Source organism: Hirsutella rhossiliensis, assembly GCF_020360975.1.
Source record: "Hirsutella rhossiliensis strain HR02 chromosome Unknown scaffold00003, whole genome shotgun sequence".
Classification (NCBI taxonomy): domain Eukaryota; kingdom Fungi; phylum Ascomycota; class Sordariomycetes; order Hypocreales; family Ophiocordycipitaceae; genus Hirsutella; species Hirsutella rhossiliensis.
This window is the reverse complement of record NW_025408669.1, coordinates 2,275,361-2,302,581: the sequence shown is the minus strand read 5'-3', so window position 1 is coordinate 2,302,581 and position 27,221 is coordinate 2,275,361. Positions and strand designations below refer to the sequence as shown.

Sequence of the window (27,221 nt, the reverse complement as noted above, 5' to 3'; positions counted from 1 at the left end):
TCATTCAAATCACATGCGGACGATCAAAGAACACAACAGACTGAGAGCCGCCGAGTGTACAAGAATTGAAGCCTGCTTTGGACATGAGCACCTCTCTTCCTCCGCAGACCCCCTTTTCCCTTCCTGTGACACATGCCCACGACTCATCCAAGTCGGAAATCACAGCTTCGCCAGCGGCTCGCTCAGCTCCTCGACCTTTTGGAAGCGGTAGAAGAAGTCGAGGCTCCCCGGGTTGAGCAGCGTCCCGCTCGGCTTGACCGTCTTTCCCGAGACGATGGCCTTGACGGGGAGCTCGACCTTTTTGCCGTTGACGGTGACCTGAGACAGGAAGTGGCGTCGCGTCAGTCGGGCGCAAGGCGTCAAGCAAGACGAGGAGAGACGAGGGTCCAAACTTACCGGAATCTCGGGCACAGCAAAGACATACTTGGGCACGTGTCTCTTTGTGAGCTCGCGCGCAATCGTGGCCTTGACCCTGCTCACCGTGTCCCGGTCGAGCACCTCGCCCTTGCCGGGCTTCATGACGAGGAAGAGCAGCACCCTCTCGTCGACGTCGTGCGCCCTGCGCTGGCCCACGCACAGGCTCTCGGCCACGTCGGCGGCAAAGCAGCGCTCCACGACGGCGTAGATGTCGGCGCTGCCGAAGCGGATGCCGCTCGGGTTGAGCACGCCGTCGGACCGGCCGAGCATGAGCACCGCGCCCGTCAGCGGGTGCACGGCGCAGAAGTCGCCCTGCGCCCAGGCCTCGTTGAAGCGCGCAAAATAGGAGCCGTGATACTTGGGCCCCGGCGCCGGCTCCGCGTCGCCCCACAGGAAGAGCGGCACGTTGGGGAAGGCGCCCGTCGAGACCAGGTCTCCCGGCGTGCCGGGCGCGAGCGGAACGCCGTCGCTGCCGTCGTCGAGGTCGTGGTCGAAGATGGCCATGGGCACGCCGAGACCGCCGCCCACGCAGCCGCCGACGTGGACGGGCAACAGCGGGTTTGCCAAGACGAAGCTGCCTGCCTGTTGTCGAGGTATTCATCGCATCAGTCCGAGTTTGAGGCCAGGGGTCATGCCAATACATACGATGTCGGTGCCGCCTGACATGTTGGCCAGCTGAACGTGCCCGGGAAAGGCGCGGTCGTAGAACCAGGCAAACATCTGCTCCGGCAGCACCATGCCCGTGCTCGTAACTACCTTGAGCCTCGACAAGTCGACCACGTCGCGCGGCGCGATGTTGCGCCTCATCAGCTCCGTCATCCAGCGCGGGCTGACGCCGAGGATGGAGACGCGCTGCTGCTGGGCGACGCGGAGCAGCACGGCCGGGTCGGGGGCAAAGGGCGAGCCATCGTAGAGGACGGCGCGGCCGCCCATGACAAGGTGCGCCACGCTGGCCAGGTACATGATCCAGCCTGTCGTTGTGTACTGCAGGCCGACGTCGTCGGGCGTGAGGTCGAAGTGTAGTGCCCCTTCCTTGACCACGTTCATAAGCAGCGGGCCGACGCCGTGGACGATGGCCTTGGGCGTGCCCGTCGTGCCCGACGAGTAGTAGATGATGAGGGGGTCCTGGAAGCCGATGCGCCGGATGGGCGGCGGAGACGAGCCGACCGGCGCGGCCTGTAGAAACTGCTCAAGCCTCTCTGTCTGGGCGATGCCCGACGTGTCGCGGGGCTCGTGTGCGAAGCGCTCAACGACGACGACCTTTTGGAACAGAGAGCAGCCCTGCATGCCGTCGATGACGCCCTTGATCTTGTCGTGCAGATAGACAACCTTGCCGTTGTACAAGGCGGCATCGTCAAAGAATATGAACTGCTCGAGTCAGCAAATGTCGAGTCCAGACGTCTAATATGACAAGGGAGGGGCCGCACCTTGGGATCGATCTGGACCGTCCTCTGCAGCAAGCCGGCAACGCCCATGTCGGTCGAGGAGCTGCTAAAGACGGCACCCAGCCAGGCCGTGGCGAGAAAGACGACGAGGGTCTGGCAAGCGTGCGCTCCCACCATGACGACGCGATCCCCCTCGCCCACGCCGCGGGCCTGCATGGCGGCGGCCAGACGGGCGACGCGGGCGCGCAGCTCGGCCCACGTCACGTCGACGACGTCGCGGCCGCCCTCGCGCACCTCGGTCACGGCCGTCTTGCCGTCCTCCTTGTGCAGCGTCGAGCGCGCGCCGGCGCCGTCGGGCCCGCGCGTCCACAGCAGATTCTCGGCCCAGTTGAGCCGCACGCCCGCGAACCAGCGCGGGAGCTTGGAGATGGGCACCGACTCGTCGACGACACACGAGAAGGAGCCCTCGTGGATCCATCGCTGCGTGTCCCAGAGCTGGGCGTAGAACTGGCTGCGGCGCTCACACGACCACTTGTGGAGGTCGTGGAAGTTCTGTATCCGGCACGTCGGTCAGCAACCGGCTCGCCGCGACTCTTCTCGCGTCATCAATCGATGGAACTCATCATTACCTTGAGATGGAGTCCGTAGCGCCGATTCGACTCCTGCATGAAGCGCCACATGGCCGTTTGCTCGGGATGCGGATGCTCCCAGAGCTTCCGCGGCGCCGCCTCAAACTCCATGACGCTTTCTTGCCAAGCAGCAGCTGATGCGTCTCTTTTGTCTTTTCCGACAGGGTCAGGTCGGTATGTCTGTCTGTCTGCAAGCGCCCGGCATCGACGAGGAGCATTCACTGTTGAGTTGCGCTCTCAGGGTCACACGGGACGTCGGCTGGTGGCTCAGGCTTCGTTCAATCGTCATTGGCAGATGTCTCTCTCATTGACGTGCAGATGCATACATGCATGCATGCATGTACACAGAGGGAGCACGAGACCCGGAAGCATCGTCTCAACCCCAAGGTTCGAAAGGGCATGTAGTTGCGGAATCTCGGAAGTCGGAAAAGGGCCGGAGCGTTGTTGGATGCCTCGGCCCGATATCGCTGCCCGGCTGTACGTACATACAGAGTACAATTCTCGAGTCGTTCAACTTGACAACTTACTACACATCCTCATCACACATACTCTTCCATTCAATGCTCCATATGCTGGCCGACGCCTCCAACCAGCCTGCAGTGTATGGCATCATGACAAGAAAAGAAACAAAATCCATCCTTGGGCTCGTCCGAGTCAGCCTCCTTCTAAATCCCCAAAACGCCTTGCTCAAAACGCTTTCCCGACGCCAGCCGCCCTCCGATACCTTCGCCCCCTTTTCCCTTCTTCCCTGTTTGACGTGAGCTCTCCTCACCTCCTTTCAGACGCGGGCCTGTTTCCGCTGTGTTCCCCCCCCTTCAACAAAATCCGCAGCGTCATCACAGATATGGCATCCACAGCGCATCGCACTGGGCCAGGTTCATCGGATTCACCGCCTTGGCCACCGCATCAATCACCGTCTGGTTGGCCGGCAGGTTCCCCGCCGGATTGTGCGCCAGGCTCGCCGCCCGCTTCACAATCGAGTCGCTGTTGAGCTGCACAGAGTCCCGCAGCTGGCTCTCGCTGATGCCGTTCCGGTGGCTGCTCGTCAGCCAGAATATCATCTCGTCCCGCACAAACAGCGTCAGCGCGTGCTCCAGCTCGTCCTCGGGCTCCGTCAGGCACCGCGCAATCGCCATCAGCGAGCACGCAAAGATGCCCTCCGTCGCCAGCGGCCCCATCAGCACTTGCAGGTTCGGCGTCAGTCGGAATGGCACTGCCTCGAGGTTGGTGAAGAAGGGCTTCGACGGGTTCATAAACGACATGAGCTCAGAGCCCCAGATGTTGCCCGACCCCCGCGCAATGTTCATCTTGGACGGGTATCGGTTGTGCATGTAGAGAATGTACGTCATAAACGTCAGCGCCGACAGCTGATACGAAAACTGCCGTCGGAACAGCCAGAATTCCGCAAACTGCGGGAACACCTGCTGGAAGTGCTCCAGCGCAATCGTCGACGGCACCCATTTCTCCTGCACCGCCTTAAACACCTCCAGCCGCGCCGTCGGCGTCAGCTCCACCTTGCCCTGCTTCGGCGCGTCAGTCACCGGCTCCTCGCCCTCTCCCGCCGCCCCGCAACGTACCTGGTTCTTCGGATCCAGCACGCCCCGAAGCTTCTCAAGCGTGAAGAGCACCGGCTCGTCCTTGACTAGACCCACGCGTCTGCAGTGGTCCTCGTACACGGCCTGCAACGTCACGTACGACGTGTCCTCTTGCACGATCCTGATGTGGGGCGCAAGAGGAACCATGAGCGGCAGCGTGAACTGGAGATCGCGACGGCGGCTCTCCTTCTTGCGGCCCAGAGTCTGGTTAAGCTGCCGGAACAGTTGCAGAATCCTCTCCTCCCGCCTGCAGTGCCGCGCCGCCGGATGCTGCACCGCCCACGCGTGCACGCTGCCGTCGTGACCGCGCATCTTGAGTCGCCGGTACGAGGCGCTGTAGGACCGCACCAGGTCGACGTTGGGCAGGAACCGTTCGATCCGGATAAAGTCCTGGTTCTTGTCCTTGTGCTGGAGGTACTGTCCCGGAATCTCCACCTCGTCAAACTTCTGGTACCGGAATTCGCTCAAATGGGGCGAAAACGTCTCCAGCGGTGCATGGCAGAACCGTCGGTCCAACTTCTCCTCAAACTTGGTTCGCCAGCGGCGCAGCTTGTGGATGTACTCGTACATTGTCGGCTTCACCTCCACGAAGTCCGCCTCAAAGGACTTCTTGATGTGGTTCGGCAGGATCGTCTCAGCAAACCTAGTGATGTTCGTTTCCGTTGCCGGGGGAAGCTTGACACTCTTGGCAAACGAGGCCGGGGTGCGGCTGACATAGGTCAAGGCATCGTTGAGGAGGGCGACGATCAGACGGTACGCATCCTCGTCCGGAGGGCACTTGAAGTGCTTTTGAATCTGGTCCACCATGGTCTCCATCGAGAGAGCCAGCAGGGGGAACGCCGTCTTGAGCACCGACATGATCTCCTCCGTCAGCTCCCACGGCGGCTTCTTCTGGCTTTGCCCAGCCTGCTGGTCCTGTCCTTGGCCTTGGCCGGCTACGTTTGCCGTCGACATCGACGCAGCCGCCGGCGCCTGCGCTGCGTTCGGCTCGATCCCGTCCATCTTGACTTGAGCGCCATCGCCTCCGCTGGCAGTGCCGGGTCGAGAAGCGCCAGCTTCGATTTTTGGGGCGTCCTGTTTGGTTTGTAGCGGCGACGCCCCAGCCTTAGTGTTGGCCGCCGTCGACGGTGCTCGCTGCTGTCGGGCTCGCTCCTTTGCCTCCTGGCTCTTTCGGATGATGTGCATGTCCTCGCGATTGGTTCGAAGCTGGAAGTAGAGCGCCTGCGGGTATGACTTGGCGATGCTCAGCAAGATCTGGTAGACGCGCGGTGCCTCTTTGTGGCCCAGACCCGTGAGCAGCTGGGGAATAAAGGTAATCCAGTACCACACAGGTGTCTCGCCCTTGAAGTCGTCAAAGCCCATGGCGATGGTGCCCTTGGAGTCATCCAAGCTGAGCAGCCAGAGGATTCGGGCCAGCAGCTTCCGAGACTTGGCATTCTTGTAGCTGCCGGCTGCTTGCAAGTAGGAGGTGAGTGCCTGCCGAGCGGCGTTCAAGTCTGAGGGATCCTCCTTGAATTTTCTGTCGTTGAAGTACCCCCATTCTGCCCAAGCCTTGGCCGCCCCGATGTCGAAGTACAGTGCAGTGCCATAGGCACTATCGGCCTCTTCCTTGTGGCTGAGTTTCTCGAGAAACATGCCCTTGAGCGTGTAGAATTCGGCCTTTTGCTGCGGATTGAAGTAGTTGAGGTTCGTGTTGTTGATAACATCCAAGCCGCTCGACAATTCGTCCGGATTCTCGTAGTGACACTTGGCCTGTTCCCGCAGCTTCAGGAAAGCCTCCTGGATCTCGATGTTGGGGAGGGTGTAGATGCGGCTCAGCTGGCTGATGCAGACTTCTGGGAGGCTGTGCTTGCGGGCCACGTGAGCGAATCGGTTGATGATCCAAGCAGTCTCGTGGTAGCCGCGGTAGGCAAAGGAGTTGGCCCCTCCGGCATTCTGCTGGCCCTGCTGGGGAAGCAACTGCAGGTAAGTCTGGTTGATGAGGCTGAAGATGTGCTGCCTCCAGGTGACCAGGTCCTGCCAAGCGGTGATGTCGTCCCAAACATTGGGCAGCCTGTCGCGCCACGCGCCAAGGAGCAGCTTCAGCTCGCCAGACTTGACATCGAGGTTGGACGAGTTTGTGCTTGCTAGGCTCTGGCAGATGACACTAGCATCATGCATCTCGACGAGCTGCTGGAAGTTTTGCAGCAATGGAATATGCGCATTGGTCAGTCGCTCCGGAAGCTGATGCCACTTTCTGATGGAAAGCTGAATGGCCTCGTCGCAGACGCGACCAAAGTCGAGAGCGTTCTCCTGCTGGTTGTGGAACTTGAGTAGAGACATGAAGGCTTGGAAGAACGCCCTGCGAGGAGTCGGCGCATCCATGACACCCTTAATGACATTATCAAGTGCCTCTCGGTGCTGAGCATCCTGCCACATGTCCGTGTTGCGCCAGGCGCATTCGAGAAGCAAGTCCTGGAAGTTCTCGTGCTTGGCGAAATCTTGTAGAATCTCCCACTGCTGGAGCTTCTGCGCACACAGGACCCAGTGATCTTCCCAGAGCATGTACTCGGCCTGAGAAAAGGGTATGACGCCAGTCCTCGCTTTGATCTGAGCAGTCTCGTACAGCTTCTGGGCCTTGTCCCACATGCCGTTTTGCTCGTACGAGAGGCCCGCGTTGGTCTCGACAAACTGGCACCGCCGACGCCACGTCCCGTAGTAGAAGTCGTCTTCTTGAAGCAGCGCGTACAGCTCAACGAGTGCGTCCAGATTGCTCTCACGAACGGTTGCCGATTCGATCTGGGGCTTGATGGCCGCATTCTCGAGCTGCACCAACGCCGCATACCAGGCATCGTACGTCTTGGCCTCAAACTTCAGCACGTGAGGCGGCAGCTTGCAATCCGGCCACGTCCTGGCAGCTCCTTCGACAAGTGACTGGATGACATTGGGCCGCTTGTCGATTTGACGGCTGTGGTAGTCTTTCGTCAACAACGACACCATACCGCGTTCAAGGTCGGCCCGCTCATCGCGAGCAGTTGCAGACCAGAACATGGGGAAAATCGTCACCCAAAGCTCATGGGCTAGCTGCGTGTCAACATGCTGCAGCTGCACCAGCGGCTCGATAACGTCTCGGACTTTGACCTCGCCAAGCTCGGCAATAAAACGACGATGGCTGACGAGCAGAGCCTCGAGCTTGTCGTCGGACATCAGCTTCGGCTCTCTCGAGTCTCTGTCCTTTGGATACATCATGGCCAGTTGAGATGCCGGCCAGACTTTGAAGTCCTCTGGATGAAGCTGGACGTTTGTGTTCAGCTCCACGGCGCCCAACAAGAGTTGCGAGGCCTGAGCAAGCCAGTAGGAGTCGGCCAGCGTGTCCCAGTTCTGAGAGCTCAGGACGTAGGAAAGACGCAGGCTGGCCGTCTTGGACAGGCTCTTGTCGAATATGGCCATGAAACGGTTGCGCATCTCGACGTCGGCGGCCCTGGTGCCGATGAGAAAGGCGTGCTCCATCCGCACTGTCAACTCGGTACGAGTGATCTTGGGGTCCTCGTAAATACGGATCACGAGCTCCAGGAACTTGGACAGCATCATCGAGTCTTGCCTATGCTCAAACGAGAGCATCTTGTGGAGCACTGCGGTCTTCTCCTTGAGCGTGGGCCATGTCCCCTCGGATCGAAACACCCAGCCCTCGACCATGCTGAGAATCTCCGTGCACAGCTCAATGTGCATCGACTTCTCCACCAGAGTCGCCAGCACGCTGAGGAACGGCCGCCGGTTATCTCCCAAGTGCTCCATGCGCAGCGCAACGGTCTGGATCTCCTTGATGATGAGTTTCGTCTGGATCTCGAGGTCGTACGCGGCCATTTCCCCAGATGCCGGACTGCCGTCTTGGCCACGGGTGCTTGCGCCGGCAGCCTGGCTGGCAACGGCGTTGTAGTGCTGCACGTGCTCCCGCGCATGCTTACTCTGCAAGGCTTTCATCAAGGACGTGACATGTTGGTCAATGACAGCTGGTTTGCGTTCCCCGAGGGACCAGAGGAGGTTGACGCCTGAGATGTAGGACGAGTTGTTCATTGCTTCCGTCGCAGCCTGCGAGAGATAGGCGACAATCTCCGACGTCGGGGCCTCGGCCTCTGCTTCTGCATCTGCATCTTCCATTGGCGTATCCTCGGGCACAGCTTCGAGAATGCGCTTGATGATGGATTTCAATTCGCGCCCATCATCGTACTTGTCGTCGGAGAGATGCAAACAGTCCTGAACCTCTGGGTTCTCGCACTTCAAACACTTTTCCAGAACCTTCTGCACCGCAGCAAAGTGCTTCTGCACCCATTCGTCCGACTTGAAGTTCAGCACGATGCGCACGACCTGCAGCGTGTTGATGATGTTGGTGATGAACCTCTCATCGTACTTCTCCTTGTCTGTGGGATCAGCGTTGAGGATGTTTTGAGTCTTGTCGCTCGCGAGGATGACGTCGGTGACGTTGGAAAACAGGTCGAGCTCAAGATCGCCCCAGTATCGTGGCTGCACCAGGCTATACAGCAAGCTCATGGCCTTTTTGCAGAGCTCCGTACTCGATGGCGGCAAGGGAACGGATGTCGGGTTGTGTTCGCGAGGCTTCGCCGACGGCAGCTGATACCGTTCATTGAGCTGTGCGATGAACTCGACGAGGTACTTGATCATCTTTTGTCGGAAGATTTGGGGAATCTGGTACTCGTTGGGCGCAGACTGCCTCAGCGCAGACGGCGAAGGCATGGCTTGACTGGCATCCAGCTTGCGCTTCCTCGTATTTGGCGACAGCAAAAGATCCTGGCCCCCAGGGCCGGCCGGATTCCTACCCTCAACCCGCCACTGCTCCCAAGTCCAGATGAGCCACATCATGTTCAGCGCCAGTTTCTTGCTCTCGTGAGACGGGTTCGGCGGGGCAGCCACTTTTCTCAACGAGGTAATGAGCAGAATGGCGTACTTGTCGCGCGCATCAAAGAACAATTCAGGGTGCCGGACCAAGAAGTGGAAAATACTCGTCATTTGCTGCACGTTCTGGCCTTCATCTGCCAGGATCCGACGCGGTGCGACGGCCCAGGGCGCATTGCGCTCGTTCGGGCCGCTCCCACCACATCGTTTGGGGAGCACAGGGGCGATGAGCTCTAGAGCCTGCGTCACCAAGGCTCGCCCCTCGTTCTGGTTCGTCTTGAGCAACGACAGGTAGACTTGGCTGACGATCTTCGGGGGAGTCTCGTAGTGGGCGATGAAGTATCCAATGACCACGTACGCCGCATGCTTGTTGATAACATCGTCGAGCCGGATAAATGTCCATCCAAACTTGATAATATCTTTGCGTGCTTCCTGGAGCGTCGTGTGGTAATACTTGACCAACATTGCAGAGAGTTGAAGAACCTCGAACCGTGTGTGATCGATTCCGGGCTGTGCTTGATCATCGGCGGTCATCTCTGGGTGAACCTTCCATATCTTGGTGCTGACAGCATCAATCACGGAGCGGTCCATGAGCCGTTGCGTCTTGTTCGACTCGACTTGATTCCAATGCCGCATGACGTCCATGGCCACGATGGGGTTGACAATGTTGTGCAGCAAGAAGTGCTTGGTTTTGTTGGATGCCGATTTACCCGCATACGTCTCCAGGCACCGCAAAAACGAGGTTTTCCAGAACTCGATGGACTCGCTGCAGATGATCTTCTGGTAAATGAACGAGTACAACGACTGTGTCGGGCGGAGCTCGTCGCTTGTCACAGACTCGATCAAGTTGAACAACGAATCCAGATCCTTGGGGTTCTTCTCAAGCGACTTGACGAGGACATTCATAAGTTGTTCCGCGGCTTGGTACGCGGGCAGACGAAGGTTGGCCGGAAGAGTGTAGTTTCGAATGTGACCCTCAAGGTCATTGCCAACAGTCTTCAGCCATGCGATGTGTTCCTTTTTGTCCATCCAGCCGTTTGTGCTCGACCAATGACTTATCGAGTCGAGAATGTGGATAGTGTTGACGACGGCAATGAATTTCTTCTCATTGGTTACCTCGTTGCACCTGCGAATCAATCCCTCCACGTTCTCGGCGGCAACCTCTCGGATGGGTGTGCTGTCAGGGTGGCGAAGGACTTGAGCCAATAGACGACCATATTTCAATTCATCCAGTTTTCCGAGTAGATGGTTCCAGATCTCTTTGGGGTATCTGTTGAGATACAGATATATCGGATGGCGGAACGGACTCTGAATTGTCCGCCTCAGCTTCTCTTCAAGCCCCAGGAAGCAGTCGATGAGGCGCTCCTTAAAAGATTCAGCCAATGCTGGCAGCAGGTGGAAAATGTTGAGCGTGGCCGTGATGACCTTCATCTGCGGGTGCTGCTCGAAAAAGGTAAAGGAGATTTGTTGCCAGGCGCTGGGTTCAACGATGGAGTCGATCTGGTCGAGCAGTCGCGCACCAATCTCGACCTTGAAGTAGCTGGTGAGCAGCTTGAGAAGTCTCGAGAGGTTGTCCAAGCCGTGCGTGCTCAGCCGCTTCGGATCCGAGAGGCTCTGGAGCACAGGACGAAGACCCCCCTGGAGCAAGTCTTTCGGTAGGCGCCTATCAACCGCCAAGACAGACTTCAGAGCGTCGTTCGCCGCGGCAATGGTCGGTTTCGACTCCGAATAGAGACATTTGAAGAAGACGGCCAGAATCTTGCCCTTTGTAGGATTGTTCGCAAACTCCTCAAACGTCATGGCCGTGCTGAGCAACTTGATGCACGAAACCCTCAGGTTGACAATGTGCTCGTGCGTCCGAAACTCGGCAGGCTTGTTGGCCAGCGACTCGTCGTTTGCGTCGGCCAGCGCCAAAGACTCCATCAGCAAGCGATTGAGGTTCTCGTCAAACCTGACCCAGTCGTGCTTGAGGCTCATGTGATACGTCATGGCGTTGATGTATCCGATCTGGATGCTGAACGGCAGAGCGCGCAGGGGCTTGGAGTAGATTGGCTGCAAGAATCTCTCCTTGTAGGGCTCAACAAGCTCCCAGACCTCGCACCCGGCGGCCTTGGCGATAAGCTCGAGGGAGAGCTTGGCGGTCTCGCGGACAAACTTGTTCATGTGCGAGAGTTCGTTGTTGAACTGCATGCACAACTGGGCAAGGCGGGGCTGCTTGACCGGAGGCTGGCCTTGCGGTTGGGGGGCGGGTAGGGCCTCCTCCTTCTTAATGCCCTGGGTGATGCGTCTCAAAAGGACCTGCAGGCTCGTTTGCGCCAGACACCTAGTCTTCTCTGGTAGATCCTGAGGCATATCCTTGATCACGTACATGAGGGCGCGGATGAACTCGGTCTGCTTCGAAGCAACCCAGGCGTCCCCCAAGTCGAGCTCCGTGAGCATGAAGTTGATGCCCAGGCTACCTCCGGTCTTGGTAAACCACTCCTCTTCGTAGCAGCTGTGGCAGAAGGTGCTGCTCAGATACGTGAAGAGGGGGAGGCGGCCGACCCCGGTTTCCGACCCAAAGATGACAGCCGTCGACTTGTAGAGCTCACGAATCGCCCGCTTCGCAGCTTCTCGCACATCGGGATGGTCTGACGCAAGAGACTCGACTATCGCATCTGAAAGAATCCTCGTGTCGATGTGCAGGGGACCATCGCCGGCCTTTGGATCAAAGGGACTGTAGGTTCGCTTGAGGTCAACCAGAGAGCGGCCGAGCTCGATGAGTGCAAAGTGTCTGCACACGTCGAGAAGGAAGGCATCCGCGTCATCTTTGAAGCTCGGTATCGATTGAGCAAACATGATTGCCTTGATGAGCTTCTTCGTGATCTGGTCCTGCTCGTCCTTCTTCGGGATTGATTTGTCGCGATTGGATACTTCGAACGGCACCAAGTTGATATCCAGATTCCGCGACAAAAAATCCTGGGCCTGAAGACGCACAAGTCTCGGCATGTCGTCCGGAAGCTGGTCGTAGCCGATCCGCAGCTTGAGCTGCGACTTGAGCAGATGGAGGGCTTGCGTCTTGTAGTGCTCATCGTACTGGCGGTTCTGGTTATTCTTGCTCATCTTCGGCGCCTCCATCAGTTTTTGAATCGCGAAATCGATGCCAAGATCGGCTGGGAACGCCCGGTCTTTCTTGGATCCGATGAGGTGCATGTCGAAGCTGGAAGAGTCGTCGGCGTATCCCTTGTAGGTAAGAGGCACGGCGCCCGACATGAACTTTCGATTCCTGCCGCCTAGCTTCCCGAGGATTCTCATCGTGGTGTGAGCGTGGAAGTGGCTATAGGGATGCGGCTTGAGGTGGTTGAACAGCGCATTCATGAGCTCATCTATCACCGGGGCCATGATGGGGTCCAGGTAGTCTGCGGTCAAATTATCAACGCACAGCTCCAAGGTGCGCAAACCTTGTCCCACGAGCTCCGTCCCTGCTCTCAAGGCGACGACCAGAGGGCGCATCAAGAAGCTCAGATGGGGCAGCAAATGGCTTAGCCGAGCGGGCACAGTGAGGCACAGCTCCACGTACAGGTCGCGCTCGGAAGGTTTTCGAGCGGCCATGAGGAGGTTGTTGAGGACGTCCAGGAGCATCTCCAATAGAGGCAAGATTTGCTTGTAGAGCTGCTCAAACTTGCCGCCGCCAATGCTACGAAAGAGGGAGCGCAAGAGAAGAAAGTAATTCATGGGCTCCTCTGCCTTGGTCGACAGCTCGATTGACTGGGTGACAATATTGACGACGTGCGGAAGAAGCACCTGTTCGTTCTGTCCGGCGAACAGAGTGACTGCCATGAACGCCAGCTTAAAGAGCCGCAGCAGAATGGACGACTTTTTGACATCCGCGGAACCGACCTGATCGATGCGCTCCATGAGAAACTGAAGAAGCATGCCGCAAAAGCTTGGCGAGGTGGCCTCGCTGGCAAGGAAAAACTGGGGTATATGTAACAGAGCTGTGTGTTCGAAGATCATGTCGTAGAGTCGTGGGATTTCCTGCTGAAAGACTTCGTGAAACGTGGCGGGATCGATGCAATGGAAGACGGTGGCGAACGTCTCCAGCAGGTCCTTCTCCTCTTTGCTGCTCGAGATCATGTAGAAATTTGCCATGTACTCGACGGGAGACATGTACTGAGCCTCGGAGGCGGGCTTTTCGATCTCATAATACCGAAAAACGTATGCACCCTCTCGAAACAGCTTGATGATGACGTTGACCTCCTCGGCGGTGAAGCCGTACGAGACGTCCTGCCAGTGCGACGGGGCGTTCTGCGGATCGATGGGGGCGCCGGTATTGCACGTCCTCAACTGGTAGAACGTGTTCTTCAGGCCGTTCATAAGGTTCCTAAACAGAAACTTGTTGTCCACCACGGGATCGGCACCCCTGTCGCGAGGGTTGGAAATCTTGATCGGCACGGCCGAGAATATGTCCGTCTCGTCCCAGTCGGGGCGATTCTCCTTGTCGGCGAGGTAGGATTCTGGGATGCCTGCCTCTGCTTGTTGAAGATACTGCTTGGAGAGTTTGACGGCGTTTGGATACTGGCGGTTCATGGCGGCAAACTTGTCGCCAATGGCGTTCAGAATCATGATGAGGTAATGCCTCGCATCCACCTTGTTGGGGAGCTTGGCAATACATTCCGCCATGTTAAGGAGCAGCTTCGCACTCATGGTCTGGAAGCTTGTGCCAGGAAAGTTGTCCTGCAAGTTCTTGGTGTAGACCTCGACAGTCTTGCGAATCTGTTCCGGGCTCAGAGAGTCTCGAACGTGATGGATGAGGTCGGCAAGCATGCTGTATGCCAGGGGCCGCATGGTCTCATAAACCGTCAACCCATCGCCCGTGAGGGTCCGTTCATCTAGCAGCTCGTCAATCTTGGGTAGGAAGATTTTGCGGAAATTGTAGTTGATGATATGTCGGATGGCAATGAGCAGCTCCTTTCTGGTTCCCGACTTCTCACGGGGGCAGTCTTTGAGCAGTCTGACGACCACATCCGGCAGTGTCGGCAAGAAGTCGCTGAGTTGGCCAGAATACTGCCGCAGCAGGTAGGCGAGAAAGCTCATGGTCTTGACCTGGGCCGTGATGAACTCGCCAAACGCGGCCCTGTTCTTGACAGCGGGGCTCACGCCGGTGTGGATCAGGCCCTTGGCGGCAGCATCGACGTGGGCTTGCCCCTGCGCGCTCGCCTGGAGCTGCAAGACGCCCGTGATCAGGGGGACGAAGGCCTTGACGTTTTGCGAAACCGTGCTGCGGTAGATTTGGAATATCGAGACGACGATGATCGGGCACTCGGAAAGGACCTTGAACGACTGCATCCCTCTCAGAAGAGGGCGATTCTGTTGTTGGGGGTCTGCTCCCAAGTCCGAGACCGAAGCCACGGGCGACCCGGGGCGTGGGGACTGGAAGTTTGTCTGCACGCTTCCCGGCGTCGACGGCGCGCCGGGCTGCGAGGACGTGGCCGAGGGCGCATTGTCCAGCTGTTCTCTCACGACCTTGCCCATCTGCTCGAAGAGCTCTTGAATCAAGGAAAGGAACTGCTGCACCTTTCCTTGGAGAACCTTGTGCTGGTGGCGCATAATGTCGGAGGTTATCTTGACGCACAGGGTCGCATTATCTTCGTTGTCGGCTCGGACAAGTTGCATGAGCAAGTCGCAGGCTTCTTCCGCGTAGGGCTCGAACGGCTCGGCGGGGGCGGGTTGAGTCGGCAGGCGGTGGAGGACTTCCAAGATGCAGTGCCGGAGTTTCTGTGTTTTACCATTGTCAGCGGGAGGGGGCGACGCGATGTCATGAAAGCCTCACCTGCTCCGTCGAGTTGCTTTGAAAGATGCATGGTCCGCGTAAGATGTTGATGAATATCGGCATCAACCGCTTGAGGAAGGGAGGGTAAATCGGTCCGCTGGTGTAATGGTCCAGGCTATCGCGCAAGGTCGTCGCGGCTTCAAGTTTGAACCTGGCATCTAGGGGTGAGAAAGGCGTCAGCCGGGCTTCCATACGGAGATTAACGGCGACGGGCGAGACAGGACAAGCTCTTACCTAGGTCTGCAGTGCTTAGACGTCTTACGACGTCGTCAATAGTGGTCCCCGACATGGCTGCATCATTGGCGTCCACAAGACGCGGCCGTGGTTTCCATCCGAGAGAGCTTCGGAGCTGCGCAGCTCAGTAGTTGGGCGGGCCCGGCAGATGGCAAGGCTGTCGCGAGCCGCGGCGTCGCGAAGAGGGAGCGGGATCGGGAACGGCACCCAGAGCTGCTACGGACGTGCGGTAATGAAGCTGGGCCTTGAATCTGCTCGTTCGGGTGCAGTTTCGAGTCGACGCCGGGTCGGTGCCGCGCAGCTGGCTTGGCTCGGCAGGGAATCTCGCGATGGGTTACGCGAAGCGTGATGAAGAGGGTTGCGTTGAAAATTACAGTACGGAAACCTCGAAGCTGGGGACCACGGCCGCCAATTCCAAGGGCGCTAGGGGGCGCAGCAACTATGTTCCGGCGCTAGTCGCTGCCGCCGGCCTCACAGTGGGAGGCACGCCAAGAAGCGCGCCTATCTTATCAATCCCGATTCGGGCGCAGACGCTTGCAGCTGTCAAGTCAACCGCTCTTTGCCCACCTACACTACTAGGCCGGTGTATTTCGGACGCAGTTCGCGTGGCCCTTGGCTCAGGTTTGCTGAGGTTGCTTCTAGTGCATCATTCTTTTGTACTCGGACGCGCTTTTCCCTTTGGATCTGCGCGGCCGATCCTGAAGTTAACCTCCGCGTCGCTCGCCCCGCTAACGAACGCAGTCAGGCACCGGCTGAATAGAGTCTGAACTCACACATATTACTCCTTGAACAGAAAATCTTGGTGGTGTCGTTCCTGCGCCTCTGTGTGTTACGTGTGCGCAGTTCTTCCGTCTTAAAAGGCCATCTGGGTGCCAACTGGCGGTTCCATTCTCTCGCCAGAGCGTTGCGCCATCCCTTTCTTTGAAATTGGTATACGCGCTCGAGTCCGCTACTATTCCGAGAATCTACTCTTTTCCCACTGGAGCTCGCAGTCAGCGAAGCACTCTATCGACTCGCGTCATCATCTTCTCGATTTGACTCGTCGCTGTCAAAGAAACAGGATGAGCGGAGAATACACAGCTTTTTTCTATGGTTCGTACCAAGCCGAACAAGACCACGACAGGACACGTGCTGACCATGGCAGGAACCTTGGTAAATTCTGAATGAGCTGACGACAGCCTTGATGGTAATGCTGACTGTGGAGCAGATGGCTCCCGAGGTGTTCTTCAGCGTGTGCTACGGGGACGATTGGCCGCCAAAAGCAATTCGCGACCTCCACACGTTTACGCCCGCGATTCTGAACGGATATTGCCGCCATCGCGTGCAGCTGGCCGACTATCCCGCCGTCGTACCCCAGGAGGGCCACAGCGTGCGAGGTGTCTATGCCACAGGCTTGACAGACGCCAACATGCAAAAGCTGGACTACTTCGAGGGCGACGAGTATGAACGCGTCAAGGCGACAGTCCAGCTCTTGGAGAAGAAGGGCGACGACCAGGCGGTCAGTGAAACGAAGGAGACGTTTGTCTACGCCTTTCTTTTCCCCGAATGCCTAGAGAGGCGCGAGTGGGACTTTGAAGAGTTTCGCAGAGACAAGATGAAGATGTGGACTCGGAACCGATTGGGATATGACGACGGTGAGAACTTGTTGCGCTGCCGTCAAGCAAACTGCATTTGCTAACTCGTCCATTTTAGCACTCGATGACAGAGAGGGGGCAAACGGTGTCTTGTAGTGGGCCTCTGGTCTCGCATGGGTCAAAGATTTCACGCGGCAGCTCGAGGCCAGGTTGCCTCGAGAAGTCTTGATGCCGCGTTGAACGGCGGCTTCTGGGTGTCTGCTAACGGCCGTCTGCCCTACCACCATCGTCTTCAGACGGGAGCCAGGCTTGCCGTGAGTGAGGATGGTATCAACCACTAGCTACGGGCAAATGACAAGTTTGACAGAACAAAAGTGAGCGAGGCTGGCAAAGCAAAATGCAAGACCCTCGCAAAGTGAAATTTTTTTCTCCATCCAGGGCCTCGTGCCCATGCCTTTGGTGCAATCGCGATGGCGTTGGCGAGGTGGAATTTAGAGGATGGTGCCAGCCACTTGGCGCCGCAACTTGTTTCAGCGACAGTTTCCCAACCACGGTTCGTAAAAATTGGGTGGCGTCTTGGACAGATGAGAAATGGAGTCAAAGGATGTGCACCATGCCTGATATTTCCATGCTGTTATCGTGCTCGCCGTGCCTTGGCAACGGGCTGCAGAGCGATATCCCTGCGTTGGGTGATTTGAGGGACCATCGGGGAAACCAGAGTCACGCCATGCCGTTGACGGGGTCATGTTTGTTGGGCCGAGCAGTCGAACAAGGCCAGCATGCGTTTGTAAAAGTCCCATGAGGCACATGGAGTGGGGGCCTCCAGGATCCTCGGATTCCTAGCCTGATGTGGGTGGCGGGAGCAGGTTAGTTGGTAATGGTTCACCTATTACTCACGATGATGGCTGCACAGTTTTCCGGGCCGCGAAGAAGCGGAAATGGAATACCGGCGAAAATGTGGATGGTTGGGGGTCATGCGAACAAGGGCAGGCCGTATTGATCATCCCCGGGCCCCACGGACTTGCGGAGGCGAGGTTTCACGAACACCACATGCCCCCCCTTCTAGGCAGTACGTAGGCAGATGATGAGGATGAAGGGGTAACGACGGTGCGGGGCCGGGCCTTGGAAGCCGGCCGCCGGGAGAGTAAAGAATGGCGATTGCGTGTCCCGGGAGCTAGAGGCCTTGTACTCTGTATTGACGGTCGACACGAATCGTGGCTATCATGCCGAGAGGCAAGGCTAAGGGAGCATTGCGCCGACAGAGTGACCAAGGGCGTTCATGCTACGGAATACGGCCGCTTGAATGAACGGCCGTGTCATAGGACTGATGGATGCCAAGATGCGTCCTCCCGCGACCAAGGATTACCATTTGGGAATCAACCACTCTTTTGCGCCCATGCTCGATTGGCGGCGCAATTGAAAGAACAAGTCGCAATAAGCAATCTAGGATCCACCCAACCAATGCAAGGTTAAAAATCCCGCCTTCCTCCCCAGGAGCAAAGGCATGTGTTTGCGGCCCCATAAAAGAGGACAATCAGGGGTCTCCTGGTGGCATCGTGGCAAAAAAAGTGGTCGAGGCCAAGAGACGAGAGAAGGTGGAAAGGAGAGTGACCTGGCCGTGAATGCGTGCATGCATGCGCACGCCGGGGCTTGTCGGCGGCTATTTGCAGCGGTGGCGGCTTGTGCCTGAGACGCCGGTGATGCTACGTAGCAGGGCAGTTCGGGAGCGCATCCATGCTTAAATCCAACAAGGTATTCGTAGCCGCTGCCGTAGCACCGAGGCGCACGCAAAACACGCAGCCGCCGCCACCGATGCTACCAAGGCCACGCGAAAGGGGGCACCTGGAACTTCCAGGTGCAGTCTGGAAGGGTGGAGGTGGAAGAAGAAGAAGTCGGAAAGGGAAGATTTAAAAAAAAAAAAAAAAAAAAAAAAAAGAAGAACGGAAGAGAAAAGGACGCAGGAAATGGTAACGGACGGAGCCAAGACGACGGCCGTGTCTGCTGGCGATGGAAAGCAAGGGGCTCGTCCCACGGACCCGTGCACCGACCGCCGACTGAGAGATGCTTGCCGTCGTCGACAAGCACGCACCAGTAGCGTGCGCGTACCTGCATGTGCGTGCTTGGGATGAAACCTGGCCTGTCTCACCGGTCCCACCCGCCGTGACACCGAGCTGCCAAAAGCCAGGCGCCTGTGCTCCCCTGAAGAGGAGCGGCCGCCCCTGCAGTGCGTGGTGTGTGCTGTGCTGGCAGTCACCTGGATCCAGTGAAGTCGCCCGCTGTACGGAGTACCTACAATGTATTCGCACCTCAGCTCCTCGCTTCCTCCCAGAACCATTTATTTCTTGCCGGGCCCCCGAGTTGCTGCAAGGTACCGCAAGGGTCCATATGCGTGCGCATTGCAGCACACCTAGCAGAGGAGGGATGCTGACAAAAAGACTCCGTACTGTCATGTCAGTACATGCATCAGGACAATCAATGTCTGACGGCCAATCAGTCCGCGCCGGCCCGACCAGGGACAGACAGACACAGTTGAACCGCCGTCTCACCTTTCTTTTACGCAGTTGGTGGAAAAAGGTAATGGAAAAAGGGAGCAGCAGCAAACAATGAGCAAGACAGGAAGAAGCCCCAGATAGGCAATGGATGTCTAGGACTCCCACAGTCGCCCCGAACGCTCCGAAAGCTTCGACCACGTCGTCATGTCGTCGGCGAGGGGGCGGGAGGGCCAAGTGGTTCCTTGCCCCAAAAAATGAAAAATTACCCCTGATTTGCAGAAAATCCCATGTCCCATAAACAGAAATCCACGAGGAGCGGGGCCGATGATGAGCGACCAGGGGGCCCCCCCATTGTAGATGGGCGAGGGCCGTGCTGGTGCCAGCCGATTGGAGGAGACCCCAGACGACGTGTAGCTCGCACGCGCGCGCACAACCACGGTTTCAAGGTCAAAGCAGTCGTTTTTTTTTCATGTTCTTTCTCCCCCATTCAGCATCCATCTCCTGGGGTTTGTCGGTCTGGCTACCCCCCCCCCCCTGCGTGCGGGCATCTGGTTCGGAGCAGGGTACCCGAGGCGTCAATCGGCCGAGAACCCGCGCTTCGTTCCTCGTTGGTCACGCACTTGCGGGGGAAAAAGCAGATACGTGCAGGAAGAGAGCGGAAGAGGGATAAAGGCAACGGCGGAATGGGCAGAGACGGTGAGGCAGGGAGAGAGTAGAGTCCAGCCACGAAAAAGGGAGGCGGCGGCGACGGGGAGAGGGTAAAAAAGGCTGCCGACGACGACGAATCTGCTGCAGAAACGACGGCGCATCGGCGGCTCTACTACCGGTAGGTAGGTACCGGTAGGTAGGTACCGGCCAACAGCTACAGCGGACTGGTACTACCACTGGCAGTATCTAAGGTACCTACCTACCTCTAGCCGCCCATTGGCGGCCGCAAGTATGTACCGCGCGGGTGGTCTGTGTACTGGTGAGGTACCTAGCGCAAGCCCAGTGTCTCGCATCTTTGCTAGCCACCGTCTCTCTCGAGGGCCTTCTGGAGGCCGCCGCCGCCGCCGATTGACGAATTGGACGAGGAAACGAGAAGGCGGCGGCAAGGCGAGGCACAGCGAGACACACGCCCCCGTCCCCCTCGGCTGGTGATTCGCTTACGCGGCGTGTGTGTTTTTGGGGCCCGCGTAGTTAGCGGGCGCTGCTAAAAGGAGATCAAGTTCAAGGGAGGAGGAAAAAAGAAGACGCTGTGAGAGAGCCGCGCCGCTTTGGGGGTCTGACAGGCTGAGAGACACCGCCAATAGCCCTGGGCTTACAGCGCTTTGGGGGTCTCTGGCCCCGCGGCTGCGCCCATGGCAGGGGGAAGGGCGATCATTACAGGGGGGTGGGCGGTGGTGGGGGAGAGGTCGGTCACGTTGGCTACGTCGCCCGTCACTTAGCCTCCCCCCATGCCTCCCCCCGGCATCCACATCCACCAAACATACGCAAACACACAGCTCCAAAGGAAGACGAGGCGCTACGCCAGCCCCGGCACGGAGGCCATGGCAAGGCTCGAGTGGGCCCCAGCCGCCAGGGGTGGGTGCCGTGGGCCCGGCCCTGGGCATGGGGCGTGGACCGTCGAAGCTCCATCTGGCGCATCTCCACCACCCATCCACCATCCCGTCATGGCACGGCTTTATTCTCTCGACCACGAAGCTGTGAAACAGACTGGCCAGCCTATCACCGCCCTCGACCGTCTGCTCCCTTGAGCATCGTGCGACCTAGCCCCCTGGGGGCTCACCGCGCTTCGAAACGTCGAGCGGCCAAGCCCACTCGAACCGTGGCTGGGATTTGGCTGCGATGGATTGCTCTGTTGGCCCCCCCCGTCCCCGGCCCGTTTGTCTTGCGTCAATGGCACGCATGCGCGCCATCTGTCGACCTGCGGCTCTCTCTCTGGCCTTGCCGGCCCTGGCTTTCGTCCAATCACCTCGACCCCGTCATCTAATCCTGAAGCCCCTGGCCCTGGATGTCCATCAGGGGAGGCGGCGAGGCCTGGCCTGATGGTGGCCGGGCAGTCTTCTCTGCCTGATATAAGACTGCCCGCGTCTGCTCGCCATTCCTCGCTCTCCCGTCCTGACAGCTCCCGTCATCCCATCCTTTCCCTTCTCCTTGAGGTGGTTCGTCTTCGAGACAACTTTCATTCCCTCAGCCAAGCTGCTGTTTCTTCTTCTTCTTCCCACCTCAAGGCTAGCCCTTGTTTGCTTGCTTTCATCGCAATCCTTTTTGGGCCTTCTTCAAGATCGTCGAGTCTCGCGACCATTGTGCCACCACCTCTTGTTCGTGCCACCTTGACTGGGTAAGTTCTGTCCTCGTCCACCTGTCAATCTCTGGCACCTAGCAAACCATTCTCTCCCCTTGCCCTCTCATTTATGCCGCTTCCTTTTGTGCGATTCCATCCTGTTCATGTTCACCTTGAATGTTTCATTCAGAAGACCCCTTCAACATGTCCTATTGTTGTCGAACTTGCCCCATTCTAACTCTCCGAACAGCCTTTTGTCCTTTATCTCCAACCTGTTCAGAACTCGACGTTCGCCCCCTTGATCGCTCTTCACAGCTGCATCAACGACTCTCCTTTCGCACCTATATATATCTGCTGTCTCTGGCGTCTGGAACGTCAAGACTCTCGACACCATAAGCAATCAGAAGCAACGACTCCCACCTTCAAGTCCACCTCCCAGCCTACCCGCCGTAAATATGCTCGTCAAGGCTTTCACCGCCGCCGGCCTGGTCGCCGTGAGCAGCGCTCACATGATCATGATCAGCCCTGTCCCCTATGGCAAGTCCACCCTCAACAACAGCCCCTTGGACGCGAGCGGCTCCGACTTCCCCTGCAAGATGCGCGCCAACACCTTTGCCGACGAGGGCGCCAGCAACGTTTTCCCGCAGGGAAGCACCCAGCAGCTCCAGTTCCAAGGCTCGGCCGTCCACGGCGGCGGTTCTTGCCAAGTCTCCGTCACCACCGACGCCGAGCCCAACAAGGACTCTCAGTGGAAGGTCATCAAGTCCATTGAGGGCGGATGTCCCGCCAAGGACACCGCTGGCAATCTGCCGGGCAACAGCCCTGACATCAAGAGCGGCAACAAGTACGATTACACCATTCCCAAAGAGATGCCTGTCGGTAACTACACCCTCGCCTGGACCTGGTTCAACAAGGTCGGCAACCGAGAGATGTACATGAACTGCGCCCCCCTCACCGTCCAGGGCTCGGGCGGCTCCGAAGGCTTCTTGCAGACGCTGCCCGACATGATGGTTGCCAACCTCAAGTCTGTCGGCGACTGCTCCACCAAGGAGGGCACCGATGTCCAGTTCCCCAATGCCGGCCAGGATGTCGACAGGCCCAACGGCGATGGCAGCCTTGGCCCCCCCAGTGGTAACTGCAAGGGTGGCGGCGGCGGCGGCAAGAAGCCCGCCCCGACCAAGCCTGGCTACGGAAGCGGCTCGCCCACCAGCAACGCAGGTGCCTATCCCGTTCCCACGCAGCCCGCCGGTGGCTCTCCCAACGTTGGCTCGCCCACCAGCAACACCGGCGTCTATCCCACGAAGCCTGTCGGTGGCATTCCCAGCGGTGGCTCTCCCAACAGTGGCTACCCCAACGGCGGCTCTCCCAATGGCGGTTCCCCCAAGGGTGGTGCCTCCGGTGTTCCCGGCGGCGTCTTTATAACCGTCCCCAAGGGCGGCGCCGCGGCCACGGGCGTTCGCCCCGGCGCGACCGGTCATCCCCAGAGCCCTGCGCAGCCTAAACCCGCTACGCCGGCCCCGAGCAGCGACGCCGGCCCCTCGCCAGCTGGTGCCCACGCTCCCGGCACTCCCTGCGCCTCCGAGGGCGACTGGAACTGCGTCGGCGGCTCCTCCTTCCAGCGCTGCGCCAGCGGCACCTGGTCCGCTCTGTCGCAGATGTCGTTGGGCATGAAGTGCGGCTCGGGCGAGTCGGCCGACATCAAGATGGCGGCTGGCAACGCCAAGCGGACGATCCGCCACGCCCTTCGCTTCGCGGCCTAGGTCGGGGCAGCGAGTTGACTCGTTCACGACATCATCTTTTGTCATGGGGGCATCAAAAGGTTTTTGCAAATAGCCCTCTGGGGGGGCCCAAAGACTGCATGGATTGCGGCGTCCGTTGTGACAGACAAAAACTTCTTCATCTGTATATATAGATACCATTCTTTTCTTTTCTTCTTCTTCATGTTCTGATGACGGGGGTTACTTTCATTTGAAGCTGGCTCTTCGGCTGCTACAACCAGATAGCGATTTCAATCTCTTCACCTGTTCGCCGACTTCGGCGCCATTCACAAAACCAGTTGTCTACATCGTGACCTTGTTCCATGTGTGCCGTGATCGTCTCCCGCCCGTGGCCGCTGATCTTGTTGTCCGATTTCACGATCGGCCGCGTGGGGTTTGTGCGTGTGCGTGCGCGGGCGTCCGAGGACGGGATGTCTTGGTCCATCCTCGCCTGCTCTGCCGCCAATGCTCCCTTCCGCCGGCAAGGGCCGACGAGGCCGCGGCTCATGGCCGCATTCTCGGTGGAGGGTCGAGAACAAGCGTGGGTGAGTTGCGTGTTCCATGCCCTGCCGGCTCGCACTTGGCCGCGATCGTTGGTCGAGACAAAGTTTCCCGCGCCTGATGCGTGGCTCACCACCATGCGAAGACGCGTGCGTGTCTCGACGGGGACGTGAATGTAGACAAGGCAGGGGGGCATTCCAGCCGTTATTCTTTTCATTCGCGCCGTCTTCCTAGGCCCCCCCCCCCCTTTCCCCCATCCCCACCTCCCATTCCACCACCGTCACGAACACTCTCACTCACCCTCTCACTCATCTGTGCTCTCGGGCCACCCTCTCACTCAGCCACGTAACCCACCTCCCTCCCTTGAATGCGGTTAGGCAAGGCCCAGATGGCAACAAAACCGTCAAGGAGCAAAGACACAATAAAAGAAGAAACAAAAAGACCCTTTCCGACGGCCCCTGCGCCCTAGACAAACACGACCTGGCTTTTTCTCACCTTGCGCCGTCGCGGGTGTTTCCCCCCTCCCCCCACCCCTCTACAAAGTAATACAGCCTCCGCTCCTAGAGCTGCTTGGCCGCTTGCTGTGATGCTCGTGGGCCGTGGCGTGACGTGACTGAGTGAGGGCTGGGGTTGGTTTCCATCGGCCCCCCCTCGCCACCAACTGTCAAGCGCCGCCCTGTGCCACCTCGTGCTTCGTGGAGAAGGGTCGAGTTCGCGATGAGGGACTGCAAATGACGACGATGATGCAAAGAAGAACGGAGAACAAAAGGAACCCGAAAAGGAGAGAAAGAGCGCCACAAAGAGAGAACCGGTCAACCGAGATTCAGCATCAGTTCTTGTCACCTCACCAGACCTTTCGTTCGCTTCTTTCTTTCCATCCAAGAACAATTGGATGGTCGTGGCCCATTTGTCAACATCTCTAACGACCAGAGAGGTTGTCGCAGGAGCCAGGCGTCACTCATCAATAACAGCTACATGGTCAAGGATCCGCGGCGAGGCCATATACGTGTGTATATATCTGTGTTCACTGCTATCGAGTTGCTCCATCACCATCCAGCCATGCCTACCTGGACAGGCGCCATCGTCATTCATCCCGAGAGCCGCTCGCTCGGTCCCCTGCCTCCCGATCCGTAACCGTTTCTAAGATGCTAATGACAAGCAGCCTCGGGCAAAAGCCCTGTTGGTACAGTGAGAGGTCGCGTAACTACAAGCCCCGTCCTCCTGGGGGCCTCGAGCGCGACCGGACAGCGGCGAGGACACGCGCTGCGTCGCAAGAATTGAGACGAGCAGGCGACCGGCGACCACCTCCCCATCCAGCTCCTTATTGCGCCGCCATGTTGCCTTCCCCTGCCGTCCACCGCGTGGCCGCCAACAAAGGCCCGGGGTCTGTTGGCTCCCACGGCGGGCCCAACACCCCGACGTCTTGTTTTTGCGCGCGTGCGTTCGATATTATGTTTAGAGAAAGATGAGGAACCCAAGGAACAAACAGAATGAAGGTGTTCCTTTCAGCACCTTTCAAAGTCGAAGTAAAAAAGGTCATGCCATCGTGGTGGGTAAATGTGTATATACGTTTGAAAGGTCCAATCCTCGCCTCCTCGACTCAAATCTCAATCGTCTTCATCATTCCGTCGACGGTCGCGGGTTGCTTGCCGTTCACTTTGCTCGACGGCGGTTCGTTCTCCTTGTCGCTGAGCAGGTTCGTTTGCGAGCGAGGGATGGTCGAAATGCGGAGCGCATTTTTGCCTTGCTCGTTCTCCGCGTCCATCTCCACTTCGACAAGCTGGCTGGGTTCGATGTCGGCACTGGGTATCTCGGGAATCGTCGTTTCCTCTGTGACTCTACTCAGTGGAGGCGGCTTCCCGTATGCCGGCGTTATAGGGCTCGCCAGGGGAGAGGATCCGCCGAAGCGCTGCGCAGACCTGCCACGGACGTCGCCATTGGGCTCAGAAGGGCTAGCATAGGGCGAACCCGACCGCGAGCCAAGAGGCGAGCCCGACTTGGGCGGCCCCAGGGAGGCCCTCCTGGCGGCGCGCCGCCCATACTTCTGGTCCATCCTCCATCGCAGAATGCTGAAGTAGGCTGGCTCAACTCGCGTCTCCTTAAACTCCCTCAACTTGAGCTCGCCGTTGTCCTCGTCCACGAACCATTTACCGCTGTTGAGGTCGTCTGCTACAAGGGCCAGGAAGGCAGCCCAAGAGCGGGCCACGACGTATTTGGTATCGTAATCGCGCCCAAACATGACAACCTGCCCCCAGCGGCCGCCGGGCCCGGGAGCCAGGTCGACTGCCAGGTTGTTGCCACCCCAGTCGCGAACCAAGGGAATCCAGCCCACATGGGCATACGTCTTCTGAACGGCGCCGGTGGGCACCGAGTCTTGACGCGACAGCAGATTCTGGCGCCACTCGTCGGCGTTGCTGCCCGTGGAGGAGGACGACGGTCGTTGGCGCGACGACGAGGCCTCGCTGCTCCCGCCAAAAGCCTTGGAGGGCGTCGTGGGCTGAGCATTGGCCATGTCAGGCAGAAATTGCTGGTTGACCTTGCGCCACGTCTCCCATTCCTGGACAATCTCCTCGCAGTCGAGCAGCATAGAACCAAAGATGATGCCCGTGGGATTGCCTCCACGCTCCTGGCCGTCGTGAATCATGAGCGAGTCGCGCACGTCTTGGGGCAGCGAGCAGTCGAGCTGATGTTCGAGGTCGTTGAGGTCGTTTGTGGTGGCGCCTTCGCACAACTGATCGACCAGCTCTGGGTAATTCTCCTCGGCCCACGCGTCTATCTTCTTCCACGAGTGGCGGACAGGCGGCGGGGGTGGTAGGCCGTCGTGAAAGGACTGCATGGGCACGTCGCCGGGGCTTTGTACCTCGAAGCCGTCGGCCTGCTTGGCAGCCATTGATCTCAGGCCGGGCGAGTATGAGCCATTGGTGCCGTTGGCGGCAGGCGGCGAGACGCGGCCAGCCTCATCGGAGTAGGGTGAGCCGACGTCGGGGTGAGAGTCGGAGGCGGTGGCCACACCGGTAAGGATGCTGTTTCGGCCGGTTTGCAAGGGGACGTGACGGCCGGTCCTGTGCGGCGAATGGTATGATGAATCTGGGCAGAAGCATTGGACGTTAGTGGCGCGTACCGTGGACCGAGAGAAGGCATTTCGGCAAAAGGTAGGGAGGGGAGAATAGGGGGGGTTCGGCTCACGTCTGTCGTAGCTGGTCATGGTGTGCCAGAAGGACCTGAGGGCGGAACCAAAGCTGGAGGGAAGTCATCAGCAAAGGCCTGCAGAGGGTTATCGGGGTGAGTGAGCAAGGCGAAGCTCACCTGGAGTTGTCCATGGTCGCAGTAGCGGCAGGCACCGTGCCAGAGGAGCGACAGGCTGGACGATGCAGGCGAGGAGAAGTCTTTGCTGAAAAGGGGCGGCGTCGATGCAAGCAATAAAGAACGGCAGGGAGGGCTAAAAAGCGGCCTCGGGCAGCGGCGAATTGGAGGGGGGCGAACGGGATGATTGGTCGTAGCAGGAGCAGGGGCCTAAGAGTGTGAAGCGCGTCGCGCCTCGCAGGGGAGGGACAAGGGAAGCGAGTGTGGGTGTGAGAAGAGGGCCGAGCAAGGGGCGAGGGGAGAATCGAGTCGAGAGCGGGAGCGCTGTGCTTGGCGGCCTCTTCAAGCGAGAGAGAGAGAAAGAGT

At 58.6% G+C, this 27,221-nt stretch overlaps 5 protein-coding genes across 5 annotated transcripts; 2 read left to right on the top strand and 3 right to left on the bottom strand.

Moving 5' to 3' along the window:
* Positions 1-159: 159 nt before the first annotated feature.
* HRG_03209 (AMP-binding enzyme domain-containing protein) lies at positions 160-2,542 on the bottom strand (the record flags this gene model as incomplete). Its single annotated transcript, XM_044861680.1, has 6 exons — positions 160-318; positions 397-438; positions 481-999; positions 1,063-1,785; positions 1,845-2,354; positions 2,432-2,542. 6 exons carry the CDS (start codon positions 2,540-2,542, stop codon positions 160-162), a joined length of 2,064 nt encoding a protein of 687 aa, XP_044722706.1.
* Positions 2,543-3,267: 725 nt separating this feature from the next.
* Positions 3,268-15,017, bottom strand: HRG_03208 (FAT domain-containing protein; the record flags this gene model as incomplete). Its single annotated transcript, XM_044861679.1, has 5 exons — positions 3,268-3,951; positions 4,009-4,917; positions 4,966-14,673; positions 14,729-14,886; positions 14,963-15,017. 5 exons carry the CDS (start codon positions 15,015-15,017, stop codon positions 3,268-3,270), a joined length of 11,514 nt encoding a protein of 3,837 aa, XP_044722705.1.
* Positions 15,018-16,051: 1,034 nt separating this feature from the next.
* HRG_03207 (gamma-glutamyl cyclotransferase, AIG2-like domain-containing protein) lies at positions 16,052-16,692 on the top strand (the record flags this gene model as incomplete). Its single annotated transcript, XM_044861678.1, has 3 exons — positions 16,052-16,114; positions 16,170-16,596; positions 16,655-16,692. The coding sequence occupies 3 exons, from the start codon at positions 16,052-16,054 to the stop codon at positions 16,690-16,692; spliced, it is 528 nt and encodes a 175-aa protein (XP_044722704.1).
* A 5,057-nt stretch (positions 16,693-21,749) lies between these two features.
* On the top strand, positions 21,750-23,054 carry HRG_03206 (uncharacterized protein; the record flags this gene model as incomplete). The annotated part of the gene is made up of 1 exon (XM_044861677.1): positions 21,750-23,054. One exon carries the CDS (start codon positions 21,750-21,752, stop codon positions 23,052-23,054), a length of 1,305 nt encoding a protein of 434 aa, XP_044722703.1.
* Positions 23,055-25,152: 2,098 nt separating this feature from the next.
* HRG_03205 (SMI1 / KNR4 family (SUKH-1) domain-containing protein) lies at positions 25,153-26,872 on the bottom strand (the record flags this gene model as incomplete). The annotated part of the gene is made up of 3 exons (XM_044861676.1): positions 25,153-26,639; positions 26,739-26,791; positions 26,859-26,872. 3 exons carry the CDS (start codon positions 26,870-26,872, stop codon positions 25,153-25,155), a joined length of 1,554 nt encoding a protein of 517 aa, XP_044722702.1.
* Positions 26,873-27,221: the final 349 nt, after the last annotated feature.